Here is a 20,549-nt window from a genome sequence, read left to right on the forward strand (position 1 = left end):
AGCAACATGGAAGGGTAGGAGCAGGATGGGGTACTTTCTGAGAGCTGTTTCAGGGATGAGATGTCAAGGGCTTCTACGTAGACATATACAACACACACACAGACACCTATATACATATCTCATCTTAAGGTATTCATGAGCACTGGAAGTCTGCTCATGGACTGCAGATGAGACTCACTGTTTTCCTTTGAGTTTCTCTTCTATGTAGATGACCTGTTTCTCATCCCTCCTGAGGCTGCATAAAAGCTACCTTCTTAGTGAAGTCTGTTCTTAGCATTCTGTTCACGGCTAGTACCTACCCCCATCCCCACACCAATCATATTTGGTCTAATATTCTGTATCATTTGCTCACTTAGCTGTTTTGTTAGTGGTTTGTTGTGTGTCCCCTCCCTTGGCATGGGGGCACTACTGCCCTGAGAACTTAATTTGATTTTAACTTAATTGCTGTTGTATTAATGCTTAGAACAGAGCCTGATATACAGGTAAATAAACAAATGTGTGGAGTGAATGAATTAGCTTCCATCCTGGCAGCCTCTCCAATCATGTTCTCCCTTCTGTGGCCTGAGTCACACCCACACAGGCAACTTCCCACGGGGCTTCCCCAGTGCCCAAGCATGGATCGTGCTTTATCTACATGACCTTCCTCCTGGCATAGCTATCATTCCCATGGTAAAGGGGAAGTGACCTAGGTCCAGGGAGGGAGTTAACTCTGCACTCAAGAATTACTCTGGGCTTTTTCTGAGGTCCATTAGAGCAAGGCTAATTCCTTCCCTAATACCTTTCTCCTCCTACAGTCCAGGAAGAGGTGCCTATAGAGCGAACCAGTCAGAAATAAAGTCTGCCTTTGCTGAGTCAGCCTGGCCTTTGCTGACAAGGGAAGTCCTTCTGTATGCTGTAAATATGTTTTTCTTATTGGTTGATGAATAAAGCTGTTTCGGCCAATGGACAGGAGGATGTAGCCAGGCAGGAAGTATAGGCTGGGCTACTAGACTAGGAGAATTCTGGGAAGAGGAACTCGGAGAATAATAAGTCATGATCAAGACACCATGTAGCTGCTGGAAATGTAGGATGCCTGAGCATTCTCTGGTAAGCCAAAACCACGTAGAGAAATACAGATTAATAGAAATGGGCTAATAATTAAGAGAGAGCTAGTCTATAAGAAGCCTAGGCCATTGGGTAAACAGTTTATAATTAATATAAGCTTCTGTGCATTTATTTGGAACTAAACGGCTGTGGGATTGGGCAGGACAAAAACTTCTATGTACACTTTGCTAAGTCGGCCTGACTTCTCTGGGAAGTTTCCTAAAGAGAAATTTGATCTTCTGCCCTGCCACGAGAGTTGTCACCAGCTAGAGTGTTTGTCCCTTCGGTTCAGGGTGTCTTATTTCTTATTTTTTATAATACTTCACTTTTTTTTGGTTTTTACGAGACAGGGTTTCTCTGTATTGTTTTGGAGGCTATCAGTCCAGCCCGGCCTCGAACTCACAGAGATCTGCCTGCCTCTGCCTCCCGAGTGCTGGGATTAAAGGCGTGCGCCACCACCGCCTGGCAATACTTCACTTCTTAAATGTGGTGATGGCTCTGGTTGAGCACATGACCCAAAATCGAATCCTTGTTGTGGTTGTATCAACACTAGTAGCTCAGTCTGGGGTTAACCCAGAGGAGATAAAATATGGGTCATCCCTCTCCATATGCACCCATCAGGAGGTTGGGCAGAGCCACCTAACGCAGGAGCTGATGAGAACCGATGACTCAAGACAGCACAGGGTGGCGGGTGAGAAAGTACCTGCTTCCGGTCCCTGGAGAAGCTGGTCTGGAGAGGCTGCCCTGGACTTCCTAAAAAATCAAGACCACCACACCTCTCTAGCTACTTTAGAGTGAAGTGCTCTTTGTTATAACTGAGGGTGAGATTCAGTGACCACCAGGCAGGGAAAAGATTCAACAAAGCTCAAGGCAGTGGAACTCAGTCAGGGCACCCCAACCCACTAAACCCAACAAACTGGCTGGTGCCCTGTCTTGGCCCCAGGCTCCATTTTTGAAGGAGTTGGATGGGAACCAGAGGCACCAGGCTCAGATGAGTGACTGAGGCTCACTTTCCATCAGGCGGCAGCACATTTGACCTGAGAGCATTCAGTGAGAGACAGGGGCATGCAGGGGAACCTGAGCGCACACCATCAGCAGTTTCCAGAACCTGTGGAACAGCCTGAAGTCCCCATCCTCAGACCTTCTGCTTCTTTAAGGGACTACTCAGTACCCTGGGAAAGGGGGCAGAGAACCCTCAGTCGGCTCTGCTTGAACAGTGATGGAGCATATGAGGGTTCCCAGGATAGGTCACCCTGGATCAGGAAGACCCGCTTTTGGTGTCTGACTTCAACATCTATTAGTCCAGTCTCTGGACACATGGTCGGCCTTCTCAAAGCTTCAGATCTGTTTCGTGGAAAGCGGCAGTGTTTGTTGGAACTGCTTCCCAGGCCTGTAAGGGTTTAATGAGGTCATGCTTCCAAGGTACTCTGATGAGAGAAAGTGCTAATTCATGTTTGTTCCTCTCATAATAACCTCTGACATTTACACAGCATTTTGCATTTTACACAAGGGCTTGTCCATGCATAATTTCACTGAATTCTAATCTTACTCATTTGAGGGAGGATTTTACAGTCCTACTATATATAGAAAAACGCAGAAATGTTGAGACAAGGGGATGGCAGAGCCCAGAGCTGAGCCCGTGCTCTTCAGGACCCAGTGCCCAGGCTGGTGCTGCTGGAGGAGATATGAGAAAGGGAAGTGGGAGGAGACCCCTTCAAGTGAGCATCACTTAGGGAATACCTCTCTTCTTTCAGCGTAGACTCAACTCGGTTGCTGAGAAGGAAGAGGGAAGGGACTTGGTCTTGTGAGCATACATGACGTGTCATGGACTTGGCTTGCTCATGTTTAGTCCTCAGAAGACTTCTTGGTAGAACCCACTGTTATGGTTGACGAATCTGAGGGTAAAGAACTTAAAGAACCTGTCCAAGTTCACACCGAGGATGAGATGGAGCTGAGATATGCACTGACGTCTGCTGCTGCCAACACACGCTCTCCTATGCAGTCCAGGATGGCTTCAAACTCATGGTTTTCCCATGTTCCCTTTATGGCCAACCCCATTTCCATCAATGGTAGCCTGGTTGACACAGTCATGTCTCAGCTATCACCTGAGGGCATCTTGTTAGCTTTATTTTCTCTTCCTACCCACCTTTGTGTCTCTTCTGCTCAGGTTAGTGCTGGCACAGAGACAAGATAGAAAGTTTTCATTGGAGAATAATGAAGGGGGCTGGCTGCAGTATGAAAGTTGGGCTTTAAAATTACCATTTTTAATTGTTCATATTTGTGAGCTACATGGTGGTAATTCCAAATGTATATATAATGACCAAATTGGAGTTGTTAGCATTCCCATCTCCAATAACCACTTAAAATATTGTGTAGTAATTGCATATATTTCTGAGATGCAATGATATTTCAGCCCATGTATACATAGGGGGATCAAAACAGAGTAATTACCATTTCTAGCTCTTTCTCATCATTTTGTGTTTGGGGACATTGAGCTCCTCTCCTCTAGTGATGCCTAAAACACAAAATAGGTTGCTAAGAACTGTAGTTACCCGATGGTGTTGACAGCAATAGAACTTTCCCTTCTGTCTGACCTCATCTTGGTACCATTCTCTAACCTCCCCCAACCCTTCCCAGCCTCTCATTGTCACTATTCTGCACTCAGACTGACTTTGTTTGACATCCACAGATGAAAGAACACACAGGATTTATTTATTTTTCATGATGTCCTGTCACTTGCAGCAAATGACGGAAGTGGAAGATATTGGGTAAGTGAAACCCAAGCCAGTGAAGACATTTTAGATCATGAAGATGGTTGGAGGAGAAAAAAATTAAACTCCTTTTTGTTTAGATTTTCATGTGGATATAGCACATTGTGGACCAATGCACTGATGCAAATATGCATCTCACTGTCTCAGCCCATGCACCAGCTCCCCAAACCCTTCAAGTCACCACCACACTCATGTCCCTTCCTCATCCTCAAGACTTGCCATTCTTCTAATCTTTGCTACTGTAAGTTGATTTTATCCATTTAAAAACTTTACATGAGGGCTGGAGAGATGGCTTAGAGGTTAAGAGCATTGCTTGCTTTTCCAGAGGTCCTGAGTTCAATTCCCCAGTGCCCACAAGGTGGCTCACAACCATCTACATCCTATAATACTGTATACATAATAAGTAAAACTTAAAAAAACAAACAAAACCCAAAAAACTTACATGAATAGAAGCATGGAATATCTACTTCAGACATGTTTTTTTTACTGGTAAGGTTTATCTACATTGTTACTTTATCCCTATGTCAGAAGGTTCTCTATGCATACTTGTCCATGCACACTATTCATATATAGCTATCCATTCTACTGTCACTGGATGTTTTCACTTCTACTGGTTTTATACTTACCGTCATTATAAGCAACATTTGTGTTAGACATGGTATTGCTTTATATGTGCACACATTTGTGCTGGGCATATGCTAGGCATGAATGTTCTACAGCAGTAGGGTGTATATATTCTCAAGTTCAGTAGATAATGTCAAACAATGTCCTCAAAATTGTTTATGTCAAGTAATATTTTAAAGAAAAGCAGCACGTGAGATAAAGATGCCATGCAACAGGGTTCAAGCAGAGGGGGTTTTATTAGGGAAAGGGATCATAAAAAAGGGAAAGGATAAGCAGGGAGCTTGGCCTCTGGAGACAGGAACAGCAGGACAGAGAAAAGAGGGGCAGAGAGTGGGGAGAGAGGGAAAAGGGACGAGAGACAGACAGAGAGAGGGAGAGAAAGACAGACAGCAGGATGGGAGGTGGACAGAGCCCTTTCAAAAGGGAACACAGTGAATATGCATTGATGATGCTCTTAGTGACTACAGCTGAGGGCATATCCTGTCAGAACCCCAAGGACAAGCCAGTACAGATGCCTGAATACTAACAACACTCCCACCAGCAATATTTGTTTTACTTGCTTCAGATCCTCCTTAACACTCATTGCTGTGGATTCTGTTTTGCTTTGCTATTTGATTGGGGGTGTCATATTTTCCCACTGTGGCTTGAATTTACATCTGCCTGGTGACTAATGAGGTTGAACACCTTTTCAAATTTTCATTAGCTAGTTGGATTTCCCTTTTTAATTAAATGCCTTTTGGAATCTATTTTTTAGCTTTTGAATGGCCCATCTCATATTATTTAGTATCACTCCTTTGAATTTTATAAATGCAATTTTTTTAAAGTTATATGTATTGCAATAGTCCTCACTCTATGCCTTGCCTTTTGATCTCGCAATGAAGTCTTACAATGAATAGAAGTTTTCACTTCAGTGCCCTCTTTAGAAACCTCTTTTCTCTACCCCCAGTTGGTGGTGATACTTTCCTATTATCCTCTAGGTTACCTATATTGTTTCCTGTTTCGCTTCAGATCTACAATTCAGTTTGAGTCAGTGTGTATGGAGTGAGGAAAGGATTAGTTTTAACTCTCTTTGCTGAAAACAAGTGTTTGGGCATCATTTGCAAAAAGCCCATGATTATTTCAGGGTTCTCTGCGTCACCCTTGTTTCTAATTAAGCACCTATATAAACATTCAATTTCTGAATTCTGTTTCATTGATGTAGTTAACCTATTTTGTGGGTAATAGCAAAGCAGCAGTTGCTGCAGCCTATTGCAACTCACAGTAAAAGTTTGTGTGGTTGGTAGAATATTCTTCTGATCATATTCCCTTTTCTTAGACAGGACTTACATGTTCTTGACTCTTTGCATCTCTGTATAAATTTTAATAAGTATCAATTTCCACAAAGCAGCTACTGAGAATTTTTATTAGAGCTATACTGACTTGACGGATCAAATTGAAGAGAACTAATGTCTCTGCAACATGGAAGGTTTCAATCCATGAATTTGCAGTGTCTCTCCATTTATTTCAGCATGGAGCACAGTGGCATGCAGGCAGATGTGGTGCTGGAGAAATAGCTGAGAGTCCTGCATCTTGCGTGCAACAGGAAGTCAACAGAGACACTGGGCAGTATCCTGAGCATAGGAAACCTCAAAGCCCACCCCCACGGTGACACACTTCCTCTAACAAGGCCATACCCACTCCAACAAAGCTACACCTCCTAAGAGTGCCACTCCCTATGATATTATGGGGGTCAATTCCATTTGAATTACCACATTCCACTCCCCAGCCTTCATAAGCTTGAAACAGTATTATAATGCAAATTCATTTAGCCAAATTTCAAAAGTCCCCATAGTCTACCACAGTCTCAATAATGTTTTAAAGTCCGAGGTTCAAAGTCTCTCTTGAGATTCATGTAATCTCTTAACTGTAATCACTTGTAAAAGAATCAAAATAAAAAGCAGAACACACACTTCCAGCATATAATGGCATGGAATATTCATTACAATCCCTAAATATAGGGAAGGGAGTATAGTAAGGAACTACTGGACCAAAACAAAACTGAAAGCCAGCTGGGCAAACTCTGCATCTTCATGTTTGATGTCAAAAAGCTCTTCAGATTTCCAACTCTTTTCAGTTTTTTTATTCCAACATATGTCTTTCTTTTGGGCTTGTTCCACTGCTTGCTAGCAGACCTCCTCAACAGGTATCCCATAACTCTGGCATCTCTATAATCTTGGGTTCTTTAAGGCAATCCAGGCTTCAACTTTATAGTTTCAAGCAATGGCCTCGACATCCCTGACACATGCCTGGCCTTAGTGATTTTCTTTAAGCACAGAAGCAAATTCCACAACCCATTTCTTCTATCCTTAACTCTAAGGACAGACCCATGTGGCCAGAGCTGCCAAGTTCTGCTGCTTGCTGGGGCTGGAACATGGCCGCCTGTTCAATTACGTCTCCACCAGCTTTCTGTCCTTCACTGTCTATTCGTGGTTGTCCTGAAACTCGCTCTGTAGACCAGGGCCAGGCTGACCTCAAACTCAGAGATCCGCCAGTCTCTGCCTTCCCAGTGCTGGAATTAAAGACATGCACCACCACACCCACTCTATGCTTTTCATTTAATTCACATGTTGGAAATGTGGCTGTCTGGGGTCTTGCCCTGAGGTCATTACTGCCTTTGTTTCATTTCTTGATATGTTTATTTTGAGCATAGGACTTAGTTCCTTTCCACTTTTAGGTGCTCCTTTTCTTCTTAAATTTTACATTTTGCAATTTACCCTGTTCAGTCTGCTCCTTTTGATTATAAATCTTCATTAGAGTTACCACTAAAAACCACACAGCAGAGTCTATATGAAGCTGTTTTGAGATTTCTTCTGCCAACAGAATTAATTCAAAACTCTTCATTTTAGCCTCAGGTAGACACTTTGGACAAGGGCAAAGAGCATCCACTTTCTTCCTGAGAGTATCACAAGTACAATCTCTAGGCAACATACTAAAATTCTCCTCTGGAACCTCTTGAGCCAGCTTCCTACTGTCCATCAAATCATATTCAGTACCACTGTCTTCCTTGCTCTTACTAGTAGGGCTAATTAAACAGCACCTAAAGTATTCCACCTCTTTCATAACCCAGAGTACCAAAGCCCAAATTCCTCCAAACAAAAACATAGTCTGGCCTATCATAGCAATACCCCAGACCCTGATACCAATGTCTGTCTTAGTTAGGGTTTCCATTACTGTGAAGACACAGCATCACCACAGCAACTCTTATAAGGAAAACATTTAATTGAGGTGGCTCACTTACAGTTTCAGAGATTCAGTTCATTATCATCATGGTGGGGAGCATGGTGGCATGCAAGCAGATGTGATCCTGGAGGAGTAGTTAGAGTCCTACATTTTGCAGGCCACAGGAAGTTGACTGAGACACTGGATAATATCCTGAGCATAGGAAGCCTCAATTCCCACCCCCCACAGTAACATGCTTCCTCCAACAAGGTCATACTCACTCCAACAAAGCCACATCTCCTAATAGTGCCACCCCCTATGAGATTATGGGGGCTAATTACATTCAAAATGCTATAATACCTTTAGTTAGATTTCTCCTAGATATTTAAAACTTTTTAGTGCCTCAGTATCTGTCATTTTTAAACTGTTTGGTGTTCTACATAGAATTGATGCTGGGTTTTAGGTGATTGATCCTATATTCATTAGTCTTGTAAACCCTTTCCTTAATGTTCACAAGGTTTGATACTAACATAGCTGTATCCCTTAAGAATAGTTTGCATCTTACATAGTTCTATTTTAAATATTTTGGTTTATTTATATTTATGTTATAAACAGATAAGGCTAAGTTGATTTTAACACTTGTGCATATTTATCTTTTTTAGTATATTTCTTGTGTGTGTGTGTGTGTGTATGTGTGTGTGCCACAAGACAGAATAACTTGGAAGTTGGCTTTCTCCTTCTGACTCAAGGATTGAACTTGGGTCATCAGCTTTGTCAGCAATTCACCTTTACCTGTGGAACCATCTCACAGCTGTCTCTCCTTTTAATTGCAAGGTAATAGTTCACCCCTATTTCAACATAATCACTGAAGTATTTGAATCTGAAGCTACACCTTCCCTCTACTTTTTATGTGTCAGGACTATTCTTGCTTTATTTTCTTCATTCTTTGTATTCATTTACTTATCTCCTCTGTTGATTTTGCTGTTGCAATTTCTAGTTATTTAATCTAGATATTAATATATCAAATATTACATAATGTAACTCTATTTTATTGAAAATATAAGCATTTCAGAATACTTAGCATTTATTTTAATTCCAATGCTATTATCTTCGCATCTCTGAGTTCCGAATATTTCTAATGCACACAAGCCTTTGCTATTTTGTAGCCAATGCTTTTTGCATGTATCCTTACACTCTTCTGTGTTCCTCATTTCTTCCAGTCTCTCTAAACCTTTATCTGAGATAATTTTTTCCTTTAAGAGATTCCTTAACATTTCCTATTGCTCAGGTTTGTTTGTAATAAATTCTTTTTAAGTTTGTCTAAAACGTTTTTATTTTGTTTTTGAGGAAAATTTTCCCTGGAAATAGGTTTTTCAGCAGATGTCTTTCTTATAGCTATTTGAGGTCAATTTATTATCTTTCGGCTTCCATCATTTCTGATTTTCTTTCTGTTGGTTCAAATTGTTTCCATTTGGTCTGACTTGAAGAATTATTCTGTCAGCCTGGTTATTGCTTCTGTGGGGTCAGTATGGGCTTTTTAAATTTTGACTGGCTTAAAGATCTTTTTTGTTATTGTTTTTTAGTTCCTTAGTGATTCACTTAAATTAAAATGTGGCTTTTTGTGTCTGGGCTTTGTCAAATTGAGTAAAATTGATTGATTCTGAGATTTGATGGATAATTCTAAAATGTTCCTGTCTATTATCTCTTTTTTTTTTCAGTTTTTGTGGTTTTATTTAAATGCAAATAAAACATGCACACCAGCCATCTACTCATTTTCTTCACTGCGAAGCCTGGCGTTGGGATTGGTGATTCTGATGGCCAGCTGGGCTGCTCTTTCTACGATGGATTTTCGGTTCTTGGAGGAAACATTGTGAGCAATCTCAGCACAGTAAGATTTGTTGCACATCAGCAGCACTTCCAGCTCCTTGACGTTGTGAACCAGAAACTTCCGGAAGCCGCTAGGCAGCATGTGCTTAGTTTTCTTGTTGCTCCCGTAACCAATGTTGGGCATCAGGATCTGGCCCTTGAATCTTCTCCGAACCCTGTTGTCAATACCTCTGGGTTTCCGCCAGTTTCGCTTAATTTTGACATATCGGTCTGACTGGTGCCGGATGAACTTCTTAGTCCTCTTCTTGACGATCTTGGGCTTCACCAGAGGGCGGAGGGCAGCCATGATGCCGCGAAAGAGATGGCAGCCACCTCGCAGGTAGCGCCGAGGAAGCTCTATTATCTCTTTAGATACTGTTTTTATTCTATTATCTTTCTTTTCCCACTTTGAATTGTATTTATAATCACATTAAGTTTGTCGTATATACATATATGTTTCTTGTATGTTATATCTCTTTTTTCATTACATTACTCTGGTTAATTCTTTTTAACTTTTCTTCTAATTCACTAATTCTATCTTCAACTATATCTAGTTTGCCACTAATCTGATCCATTGACCAGCCAAATTCTAAATTCCAGAGATTTTAATTTCTGGTCTAGAAATTGCACTAGCTGACTTTCCCCTCAATATAAGTTCTCCAGTTGTTAATTTATTAAATGTACTAATCATGATTTTTTAAAAAAATGTATGCCTGATATGAAAATAAGGCTTTATTGCCAACAGCCCTCTAATGACTTCAGGCATATAAGTTTGTTGTCATTGTTGTTGATTAGTTTCTGGTTGTATGTAACGGCAGAATTTGGTCTGAATTAATTACTGTACCAATATAGAAACTGTATTGAACTATGTATAAAGACAATAATAAAAATGAAATTGGTAATCTCCATGTTTAAAATTGAGTCTTAAAATGTGTGCATGTATGTATATACATTTGTTACAGATTTTACTGCTATAAAATAAATAAAAATATATAAATATATCACATAACTATGAAATAAAGTATCTTATATTTGTGTATTTAGATATAAATTCATTCATAGACTATATATATTTGAATATATTTGTTTTTACTGTGAATTCCATGTAACCAGTTAACTTTTACAGATTAGTTTCACTAGTTTTTGTATTCATCTGGTGTAACTGATGAATGAATGTAATTGTGATGTAAACATTTGATGATAATTTTACTTAATATTGACAGGTAAGATGAGCATAAAAGAACTTTACCCATTCATGAAAAATGGGATCAAACACCTTATAAATTGTATATCAGGTTTTTGTTGAATTTTGTGAGTATTTTCTCCTCCTCCTCCTCCTCCTCCTCCTCCTTCTCCTCCTCCTCCTCTTCTTCTTCTTTGCAGTATTGGGGATTGAATTTAGGGTCTCCTAATTTGCCATTAATTTGTAGCTGTGCTATGTAAATACTGTGTGATGGTGTCCTCCCGTGTGCCTCTGCAGCCAAGCATGATTTACTGTGTCTGTGCTTATGTAGATTTAAGATATCTGGTAGGACTCAGCCATTGAAATACTCCTGGTCCACACACCAGGTTTTGAAACCCAGAAAATCATTTCTTCTTTAAGACTCTTGTATAGTAACTGTGACATACATTTTCCTTCCAGTTGTGCTTTTTTGGATGTGTGTGTGGTGTATGTGCACATGTGTGTGCAGGTATACATGTTTGACCAGGTGTACAAAGGCCAGAGGAGAATGCCCAGTTCCCTGCTCTGTCCTCTCTGCCTATTCCCTGAGACATTGTCTCTCATTGAACCTGGCATTGGGCTGGCAGAAAGAAAACCCCAGTGATACTTCTGTTTCTGCTTCCCATAGTGCAGGGGTCACAGGCACACATGTCCACACCACACTCCTTACTTGGATATAGGGATCTGAACTCCGCAGATGTTTTCTCAGCCTATTCCTTTCGTCTTTCCAGATGTCTTTTGTGGGTCTCTTTATTACCACACTTAGAGCTCCAGCTGACTCTTACCAGTCACAGTTATTACTTGTACCCAAGATGCCATGTATGCATGCATGCCTTGTTGCTTCTTGTCTTTGTCTTCTACTGGAAACAAGCTGGGCAGGGCACGGTCCATTGTCATTTGTTTGCTGTGACATTCTCAGGACAGAGGCCTGCCTGGCTCTTGGAGAGGCTTAGTAAAAGTGATGGTTGATCTTCATCATGACAGGACTTGGAGTCACCTAGGAGACACATCTCTGGGAGTGTCTGTATTTCCTGAGAGGGTCATCTGAAGAAGGAAGACCCAGTCCAACTGTGGGAAGCATCCTCTGATGGCCTGGGGGTCTGGCTGAAAGGGTAAAAAGGAGAAAGCTAGCTCATCACCATCATTCATCTCTCTGCTGCCTGATTGTGGAAACAATGTTACCAGTCACTTTACACTCTGTGTTTCAGCTAGAGTTGCTCTCCAGATCATGAAACCCTCACAACATCAGTCAGAACAAACCCTCCCTTCCTGAAGGTACTTTTGTCAGGTGTTTTGTTACAATGTAGCTGCTGTGCAAACAAACAAACAATGACCCAAAGCAACTCAAGGAAGAAAGAGTTTGTTTTGGCATCTGGTTCCAGAGGAGGAGTCCATACTGGTCAGGGAGGCTTGGCATGGCTGAGCACGAAGCTGACTGACCTGGTTTCATTGCACATGAAGCTGAGAAAGCAAACTGGAAGCGGCTATAAACCTTCAAAGTCTGTCTCCAGTGTCATATTCCCTTAGCAAGGCCACAGTTCCCAAAGGTTCATAATGTCCCCAAACAGCACTACCAACTGGGGAACCAAGTCTTCAAATACCAGAGCCTATGAAGGAAATTTTTGTCCAAACCACTGCATATAGAAACAACAAAAGTACCTAACACACCCAGGGAGTAAATTCTTGTTCTGCTAGAGAAGTGGTTCTCAACATAGCTCATGACCCTGAGGGATGGAACAACCTTTCACAGCAGTCGCCTAAGATCATCGGGAGATAGAGATATTTACAGTTTGATTCATAACAGTAGCAAAATTACAGTTATGAGGCAGCAACAAAATAATTTAATGTTTGGGGATCACCACAACATGAGGAACTGTGTTAAAGAGTGGCAGCATTAGGAAGGTTAAGAACCACTGTGCTAGAGACGAGATTGCCATTCACACACAAGTCTAAGTTTATAACAAATACAAAGGCCGTCTTACCCTGGACCAGCCAGGATTCCTGGTACTTCCTTTTCCTCTCTGTCCCCCATACAGCCCCTTAGGATAGGATTGACCCAAGCCTCTCACACAGCCTCCATATTGGGGGATGGGGCTGACCCGTGTTCCAGTCCCTGGCCACGGGCCCTAGACTTGTTGCACTCAGGAAGGGAGCACTGGAAAGTTTGTGTCACAGGCACTGGCCCAGGCATTTGTTGTGTATCATGTGGATGTATCATTTGTGTGTATCATTCATTCACCAGGAACTGCCTTTCATGTAGACCATGGAGTTTGATGTCTTCCCTGTGTGGACCATGGTGACTCCCTCCACCTCTGCTCCCTCACTCCCTCTTCTCTCTCTCTCTCTCTCCATTTATCTCTCTCTAGGACTATCTCTTTCATGCTGGGGTTGGTTCACAATTTCTTCTCCTGGCCACTCTCTTTCCTTGTCTCTGTTTTTGTTGTAGGCCAAGTCCTTTGCGCGCATCTTTGGTCACTTTCTGTCCTGTGGCTTTCTAATCCTCTAAGCTGTCACTGACTTTGGTCTATGTCTGAATTCCTCTGCCTTATTTCTAGTTTCTGCCCGCATGGTGTGTGTTGTGGCTCACTCCTTTCTTTCTGTCCCATCAGCTGCTCTGTAGTCGGCGACAGCAAGAAGGGAGAGTGAGATGGAGCAGGAAGGACTCCACATGGAGTTCCTTCAGCCCTCAGAGCTGCCCACCTTGCTCTGCCGGAGGAGCATGCTCAGACCAAGGCTGGAACTGAGGAAACTCATCTGCCATTCCTGGTGAACAAGACCTTCCCAGGAATTCCCTGTGGATGACCCTGGCAGCACCCGAGGGAGAACAAGCGCCTTGCCAGGAAGAGGTCCCACCTGTGTAGTTTCCAAGGAAAACACCGCCTTGCCTTGACGGATGGAGCGCCTGGAGGGAGCAGACTCCACACACCATAAATTGCCAGCCTGACTTTCATCTGTAGCCACTTACCCACATGTCTAAGGTTGAGGTCCTTCTAGGGCAGCAGGGGGTTTGCACAGCTGGATTTGGTGCTGAGAGGGGAGGCCCAAGAGTCAACGAAGCTGGGAGAGCCATAGATCTGCAAGACCTCCAGCAGAGAACACCAGGGTGGGCCACACAGGGCACCTGGGGCTGTGCAGTCTGTGGTGGTGAGGTCCTGTTCTCAGTCAAGGTGGCTTCTCAGCTCCGTCCTAGTCAGGGGAGTATGAAGACTGAGAGGCAGGAGCTAAAAGGGTCACAGGAACAGAGGGCCAAGCTGAGGGCAGCCAGCTCAAAAGTCCAACCCTCTTCTCCTACCCCCGTGATGCATCCTCAGAAAGTCATGGAGCAGAAAGCCGTTAGCCTGGCTTCAACTGAAACCACCATCATGATTCGTTTGTTCATTCGTTCATTCGTTCATTCATTCATTCATCCATTAGACATTTCTAGGTATCACACCATGTGGGAAGTGCTTGGGTCACCTGTATGCTCTTCATGGTTTCTGCCTTAGAGCAACTGGCAGCGTTTGGGTTGACACATCCAGAGTGAAAAGTGGATAGAGTTGCATGAGAAGACAAGAGGGGACCAGGGGAACTGGGAAGAAAATCTGGGGGACCTCTTGAGTTTCTTTGCAGCTGAATAAAGTAGCCAGGGAGGCTTCCTGGAGGAAGTAGTTCATAAGCTGTGTGGCTAATGAGGATGTTTCAGGAAACGAGCATACAGAGTAGCCTGCAGGAACACGCAGAGGCAGAGACCCATGTCCAGAAAGCAAGGGGTCAAGAAGCAGACCACAGGGAGAAACAGAGGATGAGAAAGAATTGGGAGGGTCCCGGCTCCTGGAGGCAAGGCACTGAGGAGGACAGTTTGGGGGAGGTGAGGAAGACCTGACATGGTGACTAAGCTGTCTGGAGCTTTGGTGTCTCCACGATTCAAACGGAAGGATGCCAGCACCTTCCCCTGAGCCTGCCTTGAGACTTGGCACAATCCTGCAATGACTGGTGATGGCCATTGATGTTATGTGATCTCACGACACTGGTTCAGGTCAGGGTCCCCCCCCCCCACTGCCTGAACACGATCAGGATATTGGAGGCCCCGGCTTACAGCACTTGGCCTCATTGCTTAGTCCTTTCTGGCCTGTGTAGTACTGGGGTGTGTCGGCCTGACACATCTCTGTCCCATACGGTGAGTTCTGCTTCAGGGATCCACACACCCTGCTGTCCTCTGCACAGCCTGAATGTGGCCAGAAGCCTGTCCTTCCTGGGACCCTCAAGCTGGACTGGCTCACCTGTGTGTCATCTTCTCTTCTCAGCGGAGCCTCCCAGCGCTCCTGGGCTTTTGCTTTGGAAAAGGGAACATTTGCTAACTGGAGAGTAGGTCCCTGCTGGTGTGAAGAGGAAGCCAAGATAAGCTGCAAGAGGAGAATGGAGTCATCTTGACACGCTGTCATTAGTGCCATCGTTGCCATCGCCCTCACCATCCTCATCATCACACTCCTTATCGCCATTGTGGGCTCCCCCCTGTGTGGGCTCCTCTTCCTCTCACCATGCCTTTGCCAACATAGTGGCTGAAACCTCCTGAATGCATTGGCCAAAATAAATATTTCTCCGCTTAATTTGTTTCTGACTGATATTTTTACCACTACCATTTTTATCACAGTGACACAAAAGTAAATAATATAGACTTCAACATAAGAGTGTGGGGGGTGTGATCTGTAATGGGGAACTTGCCTCTGGGGGCAGATAGACACTGCAGATAGAAATCAGGGTGGTTCAGCCATGATAGTTACGAACAAACTGAACGGGTGGAGGGAGACTAGGAAAGACTAGAGCAGGACCTTTGTATGGGGAGGAGACTTCTACAAAGAGAGGCCTGTACTGGCTAATGGCATGGGTAGGGGTCAACTCAATTCCGAATCTCCAGGGTCCCCGCAGGGCCTGCCTCAGAACGAGGTTCACGTGTGCATTGCTGAAGGACAGAGATGTGGAGAGATGGGATCGAGGGAGGGTAAGTTCTCGTATAGAAGATCTTGGAGGAGGAGAGAGAAGGAAACAGCCCTGCCTGAGTGCCTGAGTAGTCATGAGCATGGGGATAGCCTGGCAAGAACAGGAACCCAGGGAGCTATTCAGGAAATGATAGAGTGTTAGTGGGGGAGGAGGGAGGAGCTGGGTGCTGAACACCAGTGCTAGGCTGTGACTTTGCACCCATTCTGAGCCAGTTTGCTCATCTGTAGAATAAAGGGTAGAGTGGGAGGGGTTCCTCACAATTGCTGTGAGGATTAAATGAAGGCATGTATGTAAAATGTTTAGCGTGATGCCTGGCATATAATAAATGCCAGCTATTGTCACAACTCTTTTGTATTCCTTCTGGAAAACCCTCGGAATTGCTGAGGGGATTAAGTGTGGTCGCATATATAAAATGCTCAGCATATAGTAAGTACTCCATCAATGCCAGCTGATGTTGTCATGACTGTCAGATTCCTTCCGGAAAACACACATGCCACATCCCTGAGTCAGTCTTGGCTCTACTTCTACACACACACACACACACACACACACACACACACACACACACACACACTGCTAACCAATTGCTAAGCCCTCTCTTCTCAGCCCTGGCATCTCTTTCTGACACTTCCTTCTTGATCAAGTGTGGAGATCAGGGAATGAGTGAAGCTGCCCTAACTGCAGCCCAAGTTGGCCAGGCCCTCATGGGTTCCATGGAGGCTGGCTCCCTGGAACAGTCCCACGTAACTGCCCTGCCCATCTGAGCTCCACCTGGCCTAGGAGGATCTGGGGGTGTGCTGAGCGTGACTGCGTGGGATACTGATGAGGAACCATTCTCAGTTTAAAGAGAAGGAAGTTGAGGAGAGATTCTTTCCAGGAGGAGCTTAACCAAGTGGCCTTCTCCAACTCTAGCATCTTGGATTGAGTCTCCAGCATGGAAGGGACAAACCTTGATGGGAGGGTACACAGGACAGGAGCCCTTCACATTGAGTGACAAATATCTTCACTAGCCACAGACATGCCAAGTTCTATGGAAGCCAGAGCAACCCATCTTGTTCCAGAAGATTACTTCAAGTTCCCAGGCCTTTGTGCTCTGGAGTACTATCTTCTGGTAATACTTTGACAGAGGTGATGGCGTATAAGAGCTGTGGTACTCGGGACGACGGCCTCAGGTAGCGGCGTAGTGACTGAGTTTATTTTTTAATAATGCTTCCATTACATCTATTTATTTGTATCCATGTGTATCACTTGCAGAAGTCGGTTCTCTCCTACTATGAGAGTCCAGGGGATCAAACTCAGGCCGCCATGCTTAGTGTCAAGTACCTTTACCAGTTAAGCCATCTCTCTCCCTGGTGCCAAGACTGAGTTTTAAATGTAATTGAAAGACACATTGGGCAGAAAATTGCATTCTCAGATCCAGTGCATTCTGCCACAACAGAAGGTTCTCTTGGTTGCAGTAGGCTCCTTCTTTTCTTACCCTGCAGTCCCACAGTTCCACAGGGAGGGGGTGCTCCAAGGTTGGACAGGTCACTACTGTGTGACATGCTAAATCTCTCCACTTCTCTGGGCTAGCTCATCAATAAATGAGGGGACAGACTATCAGGCTTTTACAAGAAATAAAGACTGAGTCTAGGATTTGGAGCTTGCTTCCCCCGCCCCTTGAAGGAAGGAAAAGGAAGTCTCCACTCACTGTCCCCCTTGTCCTCTTTTCCCTTGGTTGACCCCAACCTTCTACCACCCAGAGCACAGCTCCCAGCGACCTGGAGAACTTTTGTATTTACCGCTTAGCACTTGCTGTACGCGGCTCTGGCCTTCTTTAGAAGCCTTTTCTTTACGAGTTTATTTTGGCTTGTGCTGAGCATTCATAAAATTCCTAGGGAACTGGAGGTTCAAAAGTCGGGCTTGTGGAAGGAGTAGGTGGGAGGGGTGGAAACGGCAGAGAGGGGCGAGGCAGGGCCAGCCCTGGGAAGCTGGAAGAAGAGGCAGCTTTCCATTGTCCACTCAGGGCCTTGCGGGCCGCCAGTGAGTCTTGGGTCTTCTGGGTGGTGAAAGGGGAGAAGGAGTGGTGGGGAGAGAGGCGTGTGTGTTGAGGGGCAGGGGCTGTGGGAGGAACTGCAAGCCCAGGAGAGCTGGGATCTTCCCACCCGCGGCAGAGACGTTTCTGATAGGGGTCCTGCTAGCTTGGCTTGGTTTTTCTTGTCATTCATCTCCTCCTTGGACAGGGGCTCCATGGCAGGTTGGAGGCAAGGATGAACGCCTGAACACAGGGCATATGAAACAAATTAGGTCTCCGTTACAGCCACCCAGAGGCGGGTGATGGATGGGGCCCATGCTCTCAACAAAGCTAATTGGCAACACACAGAGACATCCAAGAAAGTATATTATTTTGCCAGACTTTGGAGTTACTGGTTCCCACTCCCCCCCTTTTTTATTGTAGAACACTATACAGTCAGAGATAAAAAGCACAGTGAAAGTTTTAAATCTAATAAAAAGCATTGATTGCAGAGTAAAAATAATGTACACAGAGAAGTTTGGTTTGTATTCAGGTTTTATTAATGTTCCTTCATTGCAAAGTGGTTCCAGTTAAAAAAACTATTCAGAGAGTGCCACAGCTTGTCCTCCTAAAGGGCCAGAGATGCTGTGGTAGATGCGTGTACACACACACACACACACACACACACACACACACACACACACACACAGTGACAAGAAGCTGGAGGTTGTTACAAATTGCCCTTAGATCTGGGCAGAGGAGAGAAGAGTCCTGATTGAGGTTGGAGCAAAAGCACCTGAGGTTTATTTGGGGCCGTGTGATCCAGTACCCCAAATAATGTACAAATTGTGCCCAACAGAGCAGGAGTCAGCATGGTATCCTAGGTCCCATTTTTCCTATTTGTAAAATAAGCTTTTTGTTTTCAGTGGCCTCAGAGGATCTTGGGAATTCTCTAGGAAATCATGGGCACTTATTGCTTGTTCTGGAGTGTTTTTTCATTTTTGCTTTAGGAAATAATTACTAGATCTAATATTGGTCAGCAATGGAAAACTATCAAACCAGAGTTAGAACCTGACAAACCAGGAACCGTGCTTGTGTGGTGTGTCACTATAAAAGAATAACTATGCCGGGCGTTGGTGGCCCACGCCTTTAATTCCAGCACTTGGGAGGCAGAGGCAGGCAAATCTCTGTGAGTTCGAGGTCAGCCTGGTCTACAGAGCCAGTTCCAGGACAGCCTCCAAAACAATACAGAGAAACCCTATCTCGAAAAACAAAACAAACAAAAAGAGTAACTAGTCACAGGACAGGGTCCCGAGGGAAGTTTGCAAGACAACTTGGTGATAGTGTCATGGGATGGCAGGTGTTGACGATGTTTTTGACTGGTGGTTTCCAAAGGACCTTCACAGTTGCAAAGTACTGGTAAATGAATCAGTTCCTACACTAGTCTCCAGTTAATTTTACAATAACCAGTCATTTTCACTCAAGTGCCTGCTTAATTGTATTCAACTGTTTTATTTTCTGCCTCCACAACTGGAGTTTTGAACTCTAGGGAGAATTAGAATTCTTTTTTTTTTTAAAGATGGTTTGAGCTATTGGGCCCATTGGGCTAGCCAGGTTTGGGGAGGTCATTTACCTCTCTGGGAGGCCCAGCATATTGTCATCAGACAGCTCAGGGGAGCAGGGCATGGACTAAGGCTAGTCGCCTCCTCTGTGGTGGCTGGGAGAAGGGTTCTGTTCTGCTGAGCACATTTGGAAATTGGATGTCCTCTATCAAGGTCTGCACTCCACTATAGCTGATCCCTAACTCTGCACTGGGGTGACAGTCAAGACATGCAGGTGAGCCCGGCCTGCTTCCAAAGCCTCTGCTCTTCCATGCTAGTGTAGACCGCTGAGCATCAGCCTGAAAAGCGTGGGGTTGGTTTCCAAAAGGAGGAGGGGAAGGGAATGAGCGCATCTTCTCTCTGCAGTGGCTCCGGGTCCCACTCTGGTCTGCCTTTCCCCGCAGTTTTGATGCCCATGTGAACTTAAGGGCTTCGCAGAAATGACAAAATTGCTGGTGTTAGGTCTAGCCCTAGTTTTCCAGGGTAAGAAAATCCCCCCATCTCTGCACAGTTGCAGGCCCCAGTGGGCCACCCTGCCCCCTCATCCCATCTCCTGTCTATTACATACCCCCAGAGCCTTGGCTGGCCTTGCCTGGTGGTGACCACTGCCCGCTGCTCTCTCCTTTCCACCTTCCCAGGGCCTGGATGGCCTTTGAGTAAACAGATAGCCCGGTGAGGTGTGTGATCAATTAGCTTTGCTGAAAATACAATCATTTTGTTATTCCAAGCTGATGAGAAGGCCTCTTCGGCCTGCTCTCCCAGCCTCCACATGCCAATCAGCCCGTGTCACCGATATAATTTTCCACATAAACACAACCTTTGTGCAACATCTACTCTTGTAAATAGATGTAATTCCCTAACCAAATAGCTCACTTGGAGGGGAAATGGATATTATGCATGCAAAAAGAAAAGCTGGTGATTTTTACACTTTCCAGGCAACAAAAGATTACCCCTAATTGCAAATGGGGAGGGGGGCTCTGGGTAGGGAAGGGGGGAGGCTGGGGAGGCCTGCTTCCAGGCAGATTTTTTCTTCTCTCTGCACGTGTGTGTGTGTGTGTGTGTGTGTGTGTGTGTAGACCACCAGGAACTGCCTAACCTGGGACTTGTCCTGTGTAGGCAGTGGAGAAAATATGGTTGCTGTTGCTGATATCTGAAAGGAAACAGAGATACTCTCTGAAGCCTAAGTAAAACACATCCTGTCGAAACATTTCCCC

The 20,549-nt window shown here is 44.5% G+C and overlaps 1 protein-coding gene across 1 annotated transcript; it reads right to left on the bottom strand.

The window, feature by feature from the left end:
* Nucleotides 1-9,392: 9,392 nt before the first annotated feature.
* Nucleotides 9,393-9,913, bottom strand: LOC101825055 (60S ribosomal protein L32). Its single transcript, XM_005072096.4, has one exon. The coding sequence runs from the start codon at nucleotides 9,847-9,849 to the stop codon at nucleotides 9,442-9,444; it is 408 nt and encodes a 135-aa protein (XP_005072153.1). The 5' UTR covers nucleotides 9,850-9,913; the 3' UTR covers nucleotides 9,393-9,441.
* Nucleotides 9,914-20,549: the final 10,636 nt, after the last annotated feature.

The sequence above is a fragment of the Mesocricetus auratus genome, unplaced genomic scaffold (assembly GCF_017639785.1).
Source record: "Mesocricetus auratus isolate SY011 unplaced genomic scaffold, BCM_Maur_2.0 Super-Scaffold_100014, whole genome shotgun sequence".
Classification (NCBI taxonomy): Eukaryota; Metazoa; Chordata; class Mammalia; order Rodentia; family Cricetidae; genus Mesocricetus; species Mesocricetus auratus.